The sequence below is a fragment of the Podarcis melisellensis genome (assembly GCF_964234715.1).
Source record: "Podarcis melisellensis genome assembly, chromosome: 3".
Taxonomy (NCBI): domain Eukaryota; kingdom Metazoa; phylum Chordata; class Lepidosauria; order Squamata; family Lacertidae; genus Podarcis; species Podarcis melisellensis.
This window is the reverse complement of record NC_138530.1, coordinates 29,422,244-29,436,629: the sequence shown is the minus strand read 5'-3', so window position 1 is coordinate 29,436,629 and position 14,386 is coordinate 29,422,244. Positions and strand designations below refer to the sequence as shown.

General features: G+C 39.1%; 1 protein-coding gene across 5 annotated transcripts in view; it reads right to left on the bottom strand.

The window, feature by feature from the left end:
* MARK1 (microtubule affinity regulating kinase 1) overlaps positions 1-14,386 on the bottom strand; it is a 70,037-nt gene that overhangs the window by 36,218 nt on the left and 19,433 nt on the right. For all 5 annotated transcript variants that reach the window (XR_014166240.1, XM_081903908.1, XM_081903906.1 and 2 more), the window contains one exon: positions 1,064-1,267. Coding sequence is in view for 4 of the 5 variants with exons in the window: in XM_081903908.1 (XP_081760034.1) it covers positions 1,064-1,267 (204 nt within the window). In the remaining variant the exon portion in view is untranslated. The remainder of the gene's footprint in view (positions 1-1,063; positions 1,268-14,386) is intronic.

Sequence of the window (14,386 nt, the reverse complement as noted above, 5' to 3'; positions counted from 1 at the left end):
AGAGCGGCAGGGGCGTGGCACGTTGCCCGTGCAAGTGTCCTAATGGCGGCGCCTGCATGAAGGGGTGGGGAGAGACGAGGTGGGGGAAGAGAGCTTTAGAACACTCATCCGAGGGGCTCTGTGACTTGAATGAGAGCAGCCAGGAGCCAGCACGGAGGGGGATCTTTCTCCCTCGCACGCTCTGTCTTTTTTTTCTTCTTCTTCTTATGGAGCGAAAAATACAGTATTTGGAAGAAGTCAGCCTGATTATACTGCATACACAGGCCCATCCACATTAAATGTTCTCAGAGCAATTTGTTCTATCCACTCTGTCTAATACAATCTATTTAGAGAGTTTTCTTGTGCTGGCAATGTCAGTAATCTGCAATCAGTGTTGTATTCCAGCCAGCAGCAGAAGAGTGGGGCAGGGAAGCATCGCTTCCTATGGCCACAGGTGGTGATTTCCCTTTTTCTATTATTAGCATTTGGAAGCAGGGAAACTAAGAGATTTCAGAATATTTTGAATTTCAACTAAACATGTTCATTTCTATAAGTAAAGTTAGAGCTTTCAGAGAAGATCTCCACTCCAAACCCTTGTCCACTCTTGTCTCCACACAAATATGGTTTATCTTTTGATCAGGGCACAACTAGATGGGATAGGAACAGTATCCAACCCTAGGACCTTCTGATCTCCTATAAAATAGGGGGGTTCAAGGCAGCATGGATGGGGAAGAGAAGTTGTTTTTAAAAGCATTTATAAAACTTTTTCCGTTTTGTGGGGTTTACTTCCGATCTTACCATCCCACCACAAGAAAGACAGCTGTTTCGGGGGAATCCTACTCTTCAAATGCTCTTGTTGTATCTTAAAATATCTCAATTCCAAGACTACCTCTTCAAAGAGATTTAGTAGTACACGTAATTCTGCCCACTCTTCTGCTGCCCTGATGTCTCATTTGGCTCTAAGAAAAGCCTGTTACATATTCAATCACAGAACTAGAGAATAAGCATATTCATTGCAGACAGACAAGTGTGAATAAGGCAACACAGGCTACAGTTACCAAGCAAAAAAAGACAAACAGCTTACCTCTCTACCAGTAAGAACATGTCTAGCCAGCTTCACTTTAGCAAAATTTCCTTTTCCTATTGTTTTTAGTAAGCGGTAATTCCCAATGTGTGGATGGTCTTCATTTGTAGACGTGATTGAGTTTCTGCAACGGGGTATGTTTTGTCTGCTACTTGATTTTGTGGGCTGGACATGGGGCTCAGTATATCCGTCAACAGATGTGTGCTGTAAGAGTAAACAACAGCAATGTTAATCTATTTAGGATTAATGAATTATAAAACAAATGTTAAATGGGAATAGGAAGACCCACCTCACAATATAGTTGTGAGTGTTAACAAACAATCAAAAATGCTCTATAGATGATTTCAATCACAAAAATTTCAAACTTAGAGTGGTGTGCAATGCTAGTTCTACGCTGACTAGACTCACTGAAGTAAGTGGAAATAACTAACATAGGTTAATTAAGTTCAATGGTTCTGTTCTAAGTAGTTCTTAGTTGACTATAACCCTAGATAACAAAAAATAAAAATAACAACAATACAAAAACAAAACAAATTGACTTCCCTCTAGTCCCTTCCTTGGTTCCATTATGTATCAATGTACTGCATGTCCATTGATAATTCAAGTAAATAAATTTACTCATTAACTTTTGCTTTATTTAAAATTTGACCTTTGTTCTTTCAATTGCAGCTGGGAAGTGAGGCACTTTCTTCATTTCAATGTAATACTCCTTGAACCCTTTTTGCAAACTCAGGAAGTCACAGACTGGCCCAATGACGGGGAAAACAAGCAAGCAAGCAAGCAAGCAAGCAAAACAGCTGAACATTAGCAAGCATTTTTCACAAGCCCCTACCTATGAATATATTAGGGCTTTTAAATATTTTAGCAATCCTTAAAAGTTATAAAATCTGTTGCATTTTCCCCTAATCTTTTTCCTAACTAAATAAACATAAATACAACTATCAGTGGTAACCTTAAAGTAATTGCAAAGTACATGCAGGAGCAGCATCAGTTACAACCTATTTTCAAGGCCATGCTGTGGTTAACAACAGCCTGCCTACAGTCCCAAGTGAGGAAAAATAGATTTGGTTTTCCTACAGCTTCATCGCTTAAGAAAAAAAAGTAATGCAAGAGGGGGTTTTTCTCTCCCGGACCTAAGTTTATATTACGAAGCGGCCTGTATACTTTGGTTAAAAGATTGGATTAAACTGGAGAATAGAGACCTGCTGGATTTAGAAGGTTTTAATAATTGGTACGGATGGCATTCGTACCTTTGGTATGGGAAAGCGAAGGCTCACAAGAGCTTTCTAAATCATATCTTCAGGGGACCTTTATACCAAACATGGGAAAGGAATAAAAATCTCCTTGAAAGAAAGACCCCATGGTGGATCTCACCGATTGAGGTATTAACGGTGAAGAAAACAAATATGGAGGGGAAAAACGCCACCTACGAAGAAATGTTAAGAAAAACAGATCAAGGGCCAAGACTTAGACCTTATGAAGAGATAAAAAATCTATTCACTGGGTGGTTGCAATACCATCAGGTGAATGATTTGTTAAAAGAGGACAAGAAGTAGTTGGGTTTTGAGGACAAAAAATCAAAATTCAATGTAGAAGTAATAGAAGGTAAAAACAAAACCCTTTCTAGAACCTATGATATACTATTAGAGTGGTACACAAAGGACGAGGAGGTCAAAGAGGCAATGATCAAATGGGCAATTGATTTTGGTTATAACATCGACTTTGAAAGGTGGTTGGAAGTGTGGAACCGCAACATAAAGTTTACAGCATGTATGTCCCTGAGAGAAAATATTTGGAAGATGCTATACAGGTGGTATCACACCCCTGTGAAGTTGGCCAAAATGTATAGATTAAAGGATAAGAAATGCTGGAAATGTGGGGAGGTGGAGGGTGACCTATATCATCTATGGTGGACATTTAAAAGGGTGAAAGGCTTTTGGGAATTGATTTACAATGAGCTTAAAAAAATATTTAAATACACCTTCCCCAAAAGACCCGAAGCCTTTTTGCTGGGAATGTTGGATAAAGAGATCAAAAAAGAAGATAGAACGATATTCCTCTATGCCACCACAGCAGCGAGAATTCTGTTGGCACAATATTGGAAAGTGGAAACTATCCCCAATATAAATGATTGGCAAATTAAAATGATAAAATATGCTGAGCTTGATAAATTAACAGGTAAAATAAGAGACCATGATGAACAGAAATCTCTGAAAAATTGGAGTAAATACTGGAACTACATTGGAATGAATGTTTAATGTGATTGGCGGGGTCAGAACAATACTACCAGCGTGTGAATTTAGGTTTACAGATCAAAAATCAAATACGTGAATGGAAGTAAATATTTGATACTTACCAAAAGGATGGAAGGAAGTCCAGGAGGGTTTTTTGTTTGTTTGTTTGTTTTTCTTTTCTTTTCTTTTTTGTTTTTCCTCCTTTTTTGTGAAGTAGCCGGATTAATCTCTCTTTGTATAGTTAGAGAGAGGAAAAAAGTTTGGCTTGTATATTTTTATTTTTTTCTTGTTGTAATTTATTTTTTGTATTTGTTTGTATCTGTTTGTATGCTTGTTATGTATATAATGTTAATAAAAATGTATTTGGAAAAAAAAGTAATGCAACTTTTTTTAGTATAAGAATTTTATATCACTAATCATATTCCCAGAGTGATTTACAAGAAATAATGTAAATACAAAAAAAAAAAAATGCCACCAACTTAAGAAGATAGGTGGTCTTTTAAGTACTTTGGAACTAGTGGTACCAGGACAGGATGATTTGTGAATGTGTGCATCAGCTTTCAAGAGAATCACAGACTGGGAAGATTTCCTAAAGGATGGGAGGGAAATTGTTCTCATTTCCCATTTAGGCAACTCTCTCCCCCCCAGGGAGAATTGTCTGGTATCCACTTTGGTATCATTTTGGTGGTAGACAAAGACCTTATAGTTCTCACAGACTTAACAACGGTGGTAGTCTAATCAGCTGTTTCAATTCTGCAAAGTTCTTGTAGGTTTTATTTGTTCTGTTTTACTGACACAAACTACCATGAAAATTTGTTAAATAAATGAATAAACAAGTGACAGAATTCTGTACAATTATACACGGTGCATTATTATCCACCACCACCTTGACATGGCCAATGTTCCTCCCTCAGTTATATGATGGCCAGAGTGTGATGGCGGTTTCACCTGGGGGTATATTGCGAGTGAAACTGCCACTCCTCCTGAGTCCCTCTGTCACCAGCGCCCAGCTGCAGCTTGCTTCTCCTTCAGTGCGCTGGGCTCTGGTGGTGGAGCAACTCAGGAGCGGTGGTGGTTTTACTCGCGATAGACCGCCGCCGGGTGAAGCTGCCATCGCGCTTTGGTCCTCGGTGATGCAGCGACACATTGCCTACAGTACAGGATGCTGTTGTAAACCATTGTGAAATAATTTTATGATAAATATTTTTTATAAATAAATAAAATAAATATAAGAACTTGAGGGTAGCCAGTTCTCTCTCATAAGGCTTTCTTATATTCTGAGCTGCAGAAATGTGCACTCAGCATCTGAAGTGCTTGTCCACAGAGATAGAAGCAAGAAAGCAGAAGAACTGAAGTAGCTAAACAGACCTCTTTTGCGTATTATGGCTTTCTGAAGTCCGGCTCACTTAACATAACTTTCTAGGTTGATTTCCCTCCCACCCATCACCGCCCCCATTTGATTTCCCTCCCACCTCCCAAAATACATGGATCATTGCCTAAACCATACTGGAATGCCATATCCTCTACTTCACCCTAGTAGAGGAAAACAGCTGCTCAAAAGAAAGGGATGGGGAAGAGAGACAAGCTGCTCAAAAGAAAGGGAGAGACAAGCTTTGTTTCAAGCGATGGGATACAAATTTCACAAATGTGGCTTATTTGTCATTATAGCTCTAGCTCTTACTGTCATGCCTTCAGGAAATATTTTACAGCTTTTATCTGCAATGCCATTGGCCATATGAAACGGGGGTTCAAGTATTTTGTATTTATGGGCAAAGGTAAATAGAGGATGTTATCCATACCTGTTACATTACCAACTAGATAAATGTATGAGGCATATCCGCCCCCCCGAATATCTTACCCCTTTAGTGATGTGTGACTGTTCTTTCAGGAAATGAACAGTTTATACTGAGCTTGGCTTTGACAGCAACAAAAATTTAAGTCCAGCATAAAAAGATTAAGGGGTTGCCCTGAGCTCTTGGTCATTTTATTTTATACTTAATCTTTTGGGGGCATTCAAGTATTGTGTTAACTCTAGATAAGATTTAATTTGTTTTAGCCTACAGAAGAGGTGTTGCTGATGTCATAATTCATTCATCAGTTTTGTGTTTGTGTGTGTGTGTTTTAATTCTTGGACTGTGAAAGGCACACAATAATTATCTAAGCTTGCATTTGAGCAAGAAATGTTAGATAAAGAAAAGTCAAAGGGGATCAGATTACAATCTCCAATAGTAGCCCTATGGAGAAGTTGTTTTAAAATTAGTAATTTACTGTTTTGTATTGAGAAAGATACTCAAATAAGTTTTATAATGTACCAGTAAAAAGAATTATGACTGGTAATGTTTGAGGATGGGAAACCTAATCTTTGCAAGCACTTACATCTCTGGGCTTAATGGACTGATTCACCTTGAGGTTCATCTTGAAGGACAGCAAGAGCTTGAAACATTATAGGGTATCAAATCCATTACTTTGTACCAGTAACTAACAGCCACTTATTTTGTTGGACTTCTGTTGGTCGTCTCTCCTACCTAGGGATGTAAATTCCACATTTATCCTTCACAATCAAAATCTGAGAAAGAAAACTGTACTTACCAACCCTGTCCAATAATTCAGGTTTTCCAAATGGAATACTATGAGGACACGTATATTTTACAAAACATATTTCATGTTTAAAAGCTTGTACTCTGGCCAGAGGTGGATTTAGGGTAATGCAAGGTGCAGAATTTTGGCCTTGCATAGGGCACCGCTGAAATTTGAAAGACCAAAGTCTGCCCCTCCTCTGGAATTCTAGCTCACATCTTTCCTGTGTGGATATTGAAACAGAGGACCTGCCATTACATGGATTATGAGAGCATAAATTGCCCGTTACAGAAGAACCACCAATTCCTTCAGCATTTTTTTGAGGTTATGTGTTATTATCTTCACATCAGTAACTAAAAAGGTATACTACAATGCTCCAGCATTTCCTTTTTAGCAAGAACTCCATAGTTTTGAGCATTGTAAGTTAACCCCCCAAAAAAGCTGTAGAAACAAGAAATTGGTTAAGATGGGTATCTGGAAGACCTGCTCAACCACTACTTTGCCCCTAGGGTAGAACCCAAATGTGAGATTAGGAACAAGCTCAGGCTCATTGTCTTTCTCCCCGGGATAATTGAATGATTGACCTGGAAGCTTAAGTGCAGATGAGGTCAGGTGCAATGTTTATCAGCTGCATCTAATAGGCCAGCTGCATCTGGAAATCTAAGACCTTGACAATGTTTAATAATTCCTAAGAAAGCATGCAGATCAATCACAGTCATTTCTTGTCTGGGTGTTGTCCTTCAAGACTGTCTGGAAGCAACAGCTGTGCAAAATGGTATGGCCAGTGTTACATGTTCTTTAGGCTGCCAGTTTGTTTCTAGGTTCAATTCAACAGGCTCGTTCCATCCTTTAAATCTTTCAAATGGCGTGAACCTAGCATACCCAGCTTGCGAAGACCCTGCTCCCTTGACACTCCCTGGGCTTTGAGATCTTCTGGGCCAAGTCGAAGCTTTACTTCACTAGACTTTTAGGTTTTTTTGCTTCTTCTGCCTTAACCTTTACAGCATCCTGCTTCTTAGCTCCAAACTATTGGCTGTACAGGCTTTCTGTTGCATCTTTGCCTCTATGTACACACTGCTCCTCTCAGGGTTTTTTTCTTTATTTTATTTTTTAGATTGCTTTAATTAGTTTCTGAATTGCCTTGGGAGAATTGTTTTGGAAAGGTGGTATAGAAAGTTTAATGCAGAAATATATCTGGCTAATTCACCACCTAAAATAAATTTTTGAAACAGCACAGGAACCTCTATTTGCACAAGAAAGCATGCTCCCTGCCAGACTTATTCAATTGTCTGTCTTTTCTTATGCTGCCTTTGTATGCCATAGTCCACTTATTGAGGCTACTTGTTAATGCTTCCCATGGCAGCATTCCATATGGTATTTGCTCTGTGCTTATGCAAATCAACTATTTGCATGGTACTTCCTTCACACCTTTGGCAGGGCAAGCACACACATTCTATGCATTTGAGCTTACCATACAACCAAATGTAACATGTTGCACCTTGTCACATGGACAAATATATATTATCAATCTCCTGTTGGAAGAGGCAATCTATGAAGCTTTCGTCAGGTAGAAAGGGCTCGATAGCGACAACTAATCCTACGGAGTACAATATATAGTTTGTGTATTGATCGTTCACATTAAACCTATCCATTTCTTTTAGCAGAGACACTGGAGAAGGGGAGAGAAAAGGTCAAAAGACCTTTTATACAGTCATTTTAATATCTAGTGGAGCTCATTCACGCAAACAGGGAAAGATGCAAGGCTAATCAAAGGAGGTTTGGTGCTGGAGGAGACTCTTGAGAGTCCCATGGACTTCAAGAAGAACAAACCGATCCATTCTTAAGGAAATCAGCCCTGAGTGCTCACTGGAAGGACAGATCGTGAAGCTGAGGCTCCAATACTTTGGCCACCTCATGAGAAGAGAAGACTCCCTGGAAAAGACCCTGATGTTGGGAAAGATGGAGGGCACAAGGAGAAGGGGACGACAGAGGATGAGATGGTTGGATAGTGTCTTCGAAGCTACAAACATGAGTCTGACCAAACTGCGGGAGGCAGTGGAAGACAGAAGTGCCTGGCGTGCTCTGGTCCATGGGGTCACGAAGAGTCGGACACGACTAAACAACTAAACAACAACAACAATCAAAGGAGCTGGGGTCTGAGCTTTACTTCTGTGTAGGTGTGGCTTCTAAGCAAACAGCTCTGAATTTACTCAGAAGAGATGTATCGGCTCCTGGGTCTAACGGAAAAGTATACCTGCTAATGTGGCTGGACTGACAATGTGACAACAGTAAGGAGGTGAAACCTGTACAACCAGGGCTAAGAGTCAGCAGCTCCATTAATATACAGATTTACTATGACACTGTTTTTCTACCAGGAGACGGGTGGGACCTCATGATGACAGAAATACTTCTGGATTGAAATTGGCTGAGTGCTGCAGAAAACTGATTGGCCAGTTGAAAGAAATGTCTCCCAGAGTCTGTCTAAATTAAAATGGATTTTGGAAGGATTGTAGGACAAGGGAAGAGTATGGCTTTGAGATTTTTAATTGTTTGACATTTCACTTGGTAGAATTTAAGTCCAGATTGCCCTAAGGGACCAGACTTCACTGATTTTAATTGGAGAGTAGGAGAAATGAAGACTGGAAAGAATGCAACTACCGTAACTGAAACACTAGAATTCAACAATAGCAATTCATTATTGGTAGTCATGTTTCAAAGGTATCCTCTCAGGTAACGATGTACACTACTAAATTGGGGGACCCTCAGCCGCACAGTGCCCTAATTCTGCAACATTGGCCCTAAATCTGCCTCTGGATAACAATACAACCCTGTAAAAGATTGAAGAGTCTTGAACATAAAGTGTAAATGAATTTCTCATATATTTCAAAATGTATGACTATATATTTCATTCTGTCTTTTTGTTTGACAGAATGATGTCCCTAAGGGTAATCCTGCCAGAAAGTATGGAAACTGAAACAGCTGGCAACTCAGTTATTGCAAAGGTTGATAAATTGTTAGCCAATTTCTCAATCTTTTTTTGGGGGGGGGGGAAATAATTGGAGTGTTGCTATAGCCAAGTGTAAATTCCTGTTGGCATTACAACTTCACATATGGACTTGGTGCTGATCTGTAATTTGTGAATGCAGAGTAAAGTGCAATATGCACAGGATCTTGCTTTGGAGGTAGTTATTTGTGAGTGCCTGTTAATGAATTTTCATATTACGTTGGTCACAATTAATTTGCCAGAAAACCCAGCTTACCCACAGTTTACATAATTTTGACACTCATCTATGAAACATTAGCTGTGTATGTATATTGCTGCAGACAGAAAAAATATTCATGGCTTCAGAGGATAGAATTGTCTAAGTTTCAGATAAATACTTGAAGTTACAAAACTTTTGTGTCTGTCATGTCTGTTAAAACAATAAAAAGAAAGTTGTTTAAACTCTCAGTGGCATACTTCTTGAATATTTTTGCAGGGAAGATCAACCCAGTTAACAAAGAAAAAGGTAAATGGAAATCAAATAATATTCGCTAACAGAAAAATATTATGTAAAAAAGCTTGTAAAGGTTATGTTGGTCACTATGGAATTATCCTACCACCATATAAATATATGGTTAAAAAAATAAGAAATGGATCCTCAAATACATGTTTAGGTTAAAGGTGAGCCCTGGATTTTTACTAAGTTGAAGACCACTGATCTAAATTATGTGTTCTAGCATTCCATATCAAAACCAAACACCATCCCCCAATTACTAATGCTATTCATTAGTACAGCTGCTATACTAATGTTTTGGCAACCAAGATCTCAGTAAAATGAAAGAAATACCAGAGTTTTGAGTCTGCTGCCAGATTTGTCCTAGTGAACCCCATGTCCTCATTTGCAAGACATTCAAGATTAGATTTGTTTTGGAGAGAGTACATATGCAAAAGCAGTCATGTAGAACCATGCTTTTTGCTTGCTGAGTACAAAGCCAGAGATTATTCAAGTAACAGTTTCCTGGAAGAATATAAATAAAACTTGTCAAAGTGAAAGCCTTCTGCTTTATGTAAAACACAATAATTAAAAAGACCATGCTTTTTAGTTTTTGACTTCTCAGACAGACAGAATAACACTGACCAAAGAAATATACGCATCATACAATGGTACGTGGGGACCATTTTTTAGCCCAGGGCACTATTTTGAGTGCCCTGGGCTAAAAAAATGAGATTGAGGAAACTCAGCACCAGGTCCTCTGCTACCCATGATTTAAAATCAGACTAAACAAAGCCTGGTTACAAGGTTAACTTTAACCACATATAATTTCATTACAGTCGTACCTTTTGGAATGGATTCCGTCCAACTTCCAAAATGTTTGGGCACCAAAGCATGGCTTCTAATTGGCTGCAGGAAGCTCCTGCAGCCAATTGGAAGTTGCAGAAGCCCCGCCAGATGTTTGGCTTCCAAAAATAGTTCGCAAACCAGAACAGTCACTTCCGGGTTTGTGGCATTCAGGAGCCAAAACGTTCGAGAACTAAACGTTTCTCAAAAACCAAGAGACGACTGTACTGTTGCAATGCTTAAACAGTGGTTAAGATCTATGGGGGGAATTCACACTCAAGAGGGGAGAGGTTGGGGAAAGAGGAGATATCCACCATCTTGAAAGTGGACTTCCGATTGCACAATATTACTTCTTCTTTCTCTGCTCCTCCTGCAGTCCTCAGGGAGGACTGTAAAGAGGAGGAATGGGAGTCCTATTGCAAGCACAAGCAGAAGTTTGCTCCACTTGTAGATGGACACAACTGAATACCAACCACTATGTGTGTACTGCCCAGTAAATCAGACAATCATTTCCTAAAAGGTGAAGATACTTTGATCACAATGTAAAAGATATTTTGACAATTAATACTCCATGTCTTCAAAGTCCTGTTTTACTGGCTGTTCTTATCAGTTACAAGTATAAGATTAATAAAAATACTGTATTATATCCAATGTCATACAAGTAGATTTTGCAGGTGAGGATTTCAACCATAATGGGCAACAATCATTACAATTGTGCCCATCTATGTGTGGAATAGATTTTGATCATGCAATGAGATTCTCCCTTCCTTGCTCCCATACTGTGGCCCTTTTGCTCACACCCCAAACTGTTTCAGAGGGTTGGGACACATGGAGAAATACAGTTGACTGTTGTCTGTTATGGTCAAAATCACCACCTGCAAAATAGCAGCTCTCTCAGTGGCATCCCATTCTTATGTTACACTTTCATTCACAAAGCTAATGTTAATTTAAACAAGTCAATTTTGCCACTTAAAAGTTCAATTACAAAATAGATTTCTATCCTCTGCATCTGGTATGTGAAAACACAGACATTGTGACTACAATCCAATTTCAAGTCTCCTGGTAGTAAGCCCACTGAAATAAGTAGACTTACTTTTGAGTAGACATGTATAGGATTGTGCTCTAAGGCAACTGCAGCTGAGGTAATTTCATATTCAACCTAAGTCATCAGACAGTTTATAGCACAGAATAAACGACCTAATAAAGTGATGTCTGACAAGTTTCACCCAAGCAAGAAGGGAATTCAGGAAGTTCATCAGATAAAAGGCACTCAGTCAAAATATACTTTTGGTATGATGCAATGGAAAGAGCTTGATTTGATTTTTTTTTTTTTTGAAGACCTGAATAACTCCTGCTAAATTAAAGGTGTCAGACTGGGATCGTGATTTGGAATGCAACTAGAAGAGAATTACATTTGGTTTAAAACACTGTGTGTGTGTGTGTGTGTGTGTGTGTGTGTGAGAGAGAGAGAGAGAGAGAGAGAGAGAGAGAGAGAGAGAGAGAGAGAGTCTGTTTTAATTCCAAAAACAACCCACCCCCCAAAAGGATTGTCTTCCTCTTTAAATAAAGGGGAGAACTATTTTGTCCCTTATTTGTCTGCAAGGATGTGGGAACTGGGAACAGCGATTGCCGCTTATACAGTGAAAGTGTGTGAGTCATGAAATTTCCTAATTTGGAAAAACTTAAGCTTGTTTTATTGTGTAGGAGGACAGGAGAATAAAATGAAGATCTCTTTGGCAGGCTGCTCAACGCTAGTACAGCACAAACTAGAAGTCGCCTTATTCATACCCTTAAAGTTACTCAAAAGGCAAAATAAATGTACTGATATGTAATTCAAATATTCTATGTGAAGACAGGCTTTAAGTAACTGGCAGTAAAATACAGTAACACTGTCATTCTGATAGCCTGGTGATATTAAGTATCAAAAGCATGGTCTTTCCCACGGAGAAGTGAGCTTTCACCTCACTGAAAACTTCAGATAATATACCTACTCAAAAACAACTTTTCATAGTTGGATATGGTCACTTAGTTTAGAGGTGCTGCACTGAAGAACCCACCTGAAAACCTCCACGGCTAAAAGCCAGAAAGATCACAAAGTGAAAGCCTTCACAATGAATACCAGTCACATCTGTTCTAGCAGTTATAGATGATAAACTCGTGTTTACTTAATCGTACTGTATCTACAAAAGCCTCCAAATAATTTGTGAATATATTCTAAAAAAGATGAAGTTTGATTTACACAGAAGCAATCCACCAAAACCAGTGTTGGGAACCGCTGGGAGGCTCTGGATAACTTTAGGGAGTTAGGATTAAGGCAAGACATTACTGTGTAACTTGCTAAATACCAATAATTATGATAGTCATAAAGCAGGCATGTCCAAAGTCTGTGTCAGGGGCCTAATCTGGCCCACCAGTCAGTTTAATCCGGCCCCCATGGCAGTTTATTTCCTGGGGTAAAATCCTTTAAAAAAAAAATCCCTCAACAACTTCAAGGTAAAATCATTAAAAAGCGCAACAACTTCAATACTAAAAATAGGCTAACAACTTTGGTTGGCCCTCATGACCCTTCACTTCATCAAATCTGGCCCTCTTTGAAAAAAGTTTGGACACCACTGCTACAGGTATGCTCCCCACCACACATGTCTATAAGCAGGACAACAGTGTCCCCCTGTGCACCACTGCAAAGCCCTTCTCAGTGGAACCCGAGCCAGCTACCAGCAAATAGGGTAAGACAGGCTTCTTCCTCACCATGATATACTATGGTACCCCAAACTACAATGCTTCATTATTCCCAAAGGGCTGAATATCATCAAATCATGTATATGCAAGAAAGTGCCACACATGAGAACACCATTTGAATGCAGCTTCAAACTTGACACTGACAACTGTGGTTGCAACTGTGGTTTCTTCAGCAGGAAGTAGATTCTTCCCTCCAGACTTGTCTATTGGAGTCCATTTATTTTGTATATGTCAATGAAAGCTGATCACGTATGAAAAAAATGAGGCTGAAACAAAGGACACAGCTGAAAGAACAAAGCTTCCTAGCTGGACAAAGGTGCCGTGACCCCAATGTATATGTCCTCCTCAGCTATTTCCCAGAGCACAACACATTTACTTGGCTACATACCCTGCAAGCTGATTTCTCAGCTAATATCATGACGATCTGAACTTTCCTTGATATTCACAGCTTCCCCTGCCCCCCACCCAAGTATCAAATTTACAGGAATTGACTACTAAGGATATAATGAGATGGGGTGGCGGTTTGCTTTATTTTTAAGGGAGATTGCATAGTCCCATATGTAAAACAGATACAAAAGCAAATACTACAACACTAAGCAAACAAATATTAAGAAAGAAAAAGCTACAGCAACAGAAATATTGGAATGAAGCCCATTTATAAACAGCAAATCAGGACAGATGGAGTAAAACCAGACTAAGGTAATTACTGCACGCAGAGGGAGAAAAACCATTTACATGAGATCGCCCCCAACTTAGTACAGGAATTATACCACTTGAATATTCTCTCATGTGGCTTCTAATCACTACCTGCAGGTATTTTCTAGTGCCACTATGGCACTGCATTCAAAGCATACTGCATATGTCTCTAAAAATGGCAAAAGTTACAATTACTGTACTGAACTTGCCAAAGATGGTGCTCACCCCCACACAATGCAGCCTTCCCCACCAAAGCTAAACATGTGAAACTACTACCACACTGGTTTTTAATAACCAGATAAGATTATATATACATTTTTAATGAAATTTGTTAGCACATCAATTCTAAGGGTTGGAAAAATTCCAGGAGCCCAATCACCTTAGCTACTAAATTCTGGTGCAAATGCTTTGGAACTGGAAATATGTATGGTTGTGATTCTTCTATTTATTTGATAATGTGATGGAGGGCAGACAAGAAATATAGATTTTAAAAATTGCTCTAGCCTAGGAACAAGTGGCCAAATTAAGGTCGTTACAAACAACTGTGACAACTAAGGAATTCTCAACTAATGTGAGGACCAATATATATACCAGCAGGACACGTTTGACCTTTAATGTTCTGTACGAACCTGGAAAAATGCAATTAAATGTAGGTTGTTACATAAACACCACTGTTTTATGCTTTAAAAAGCTAATGATCTAATTACATATATTATTGTTGTATATGGTAGACCCAGCTGGCTAGCTCCTGCACA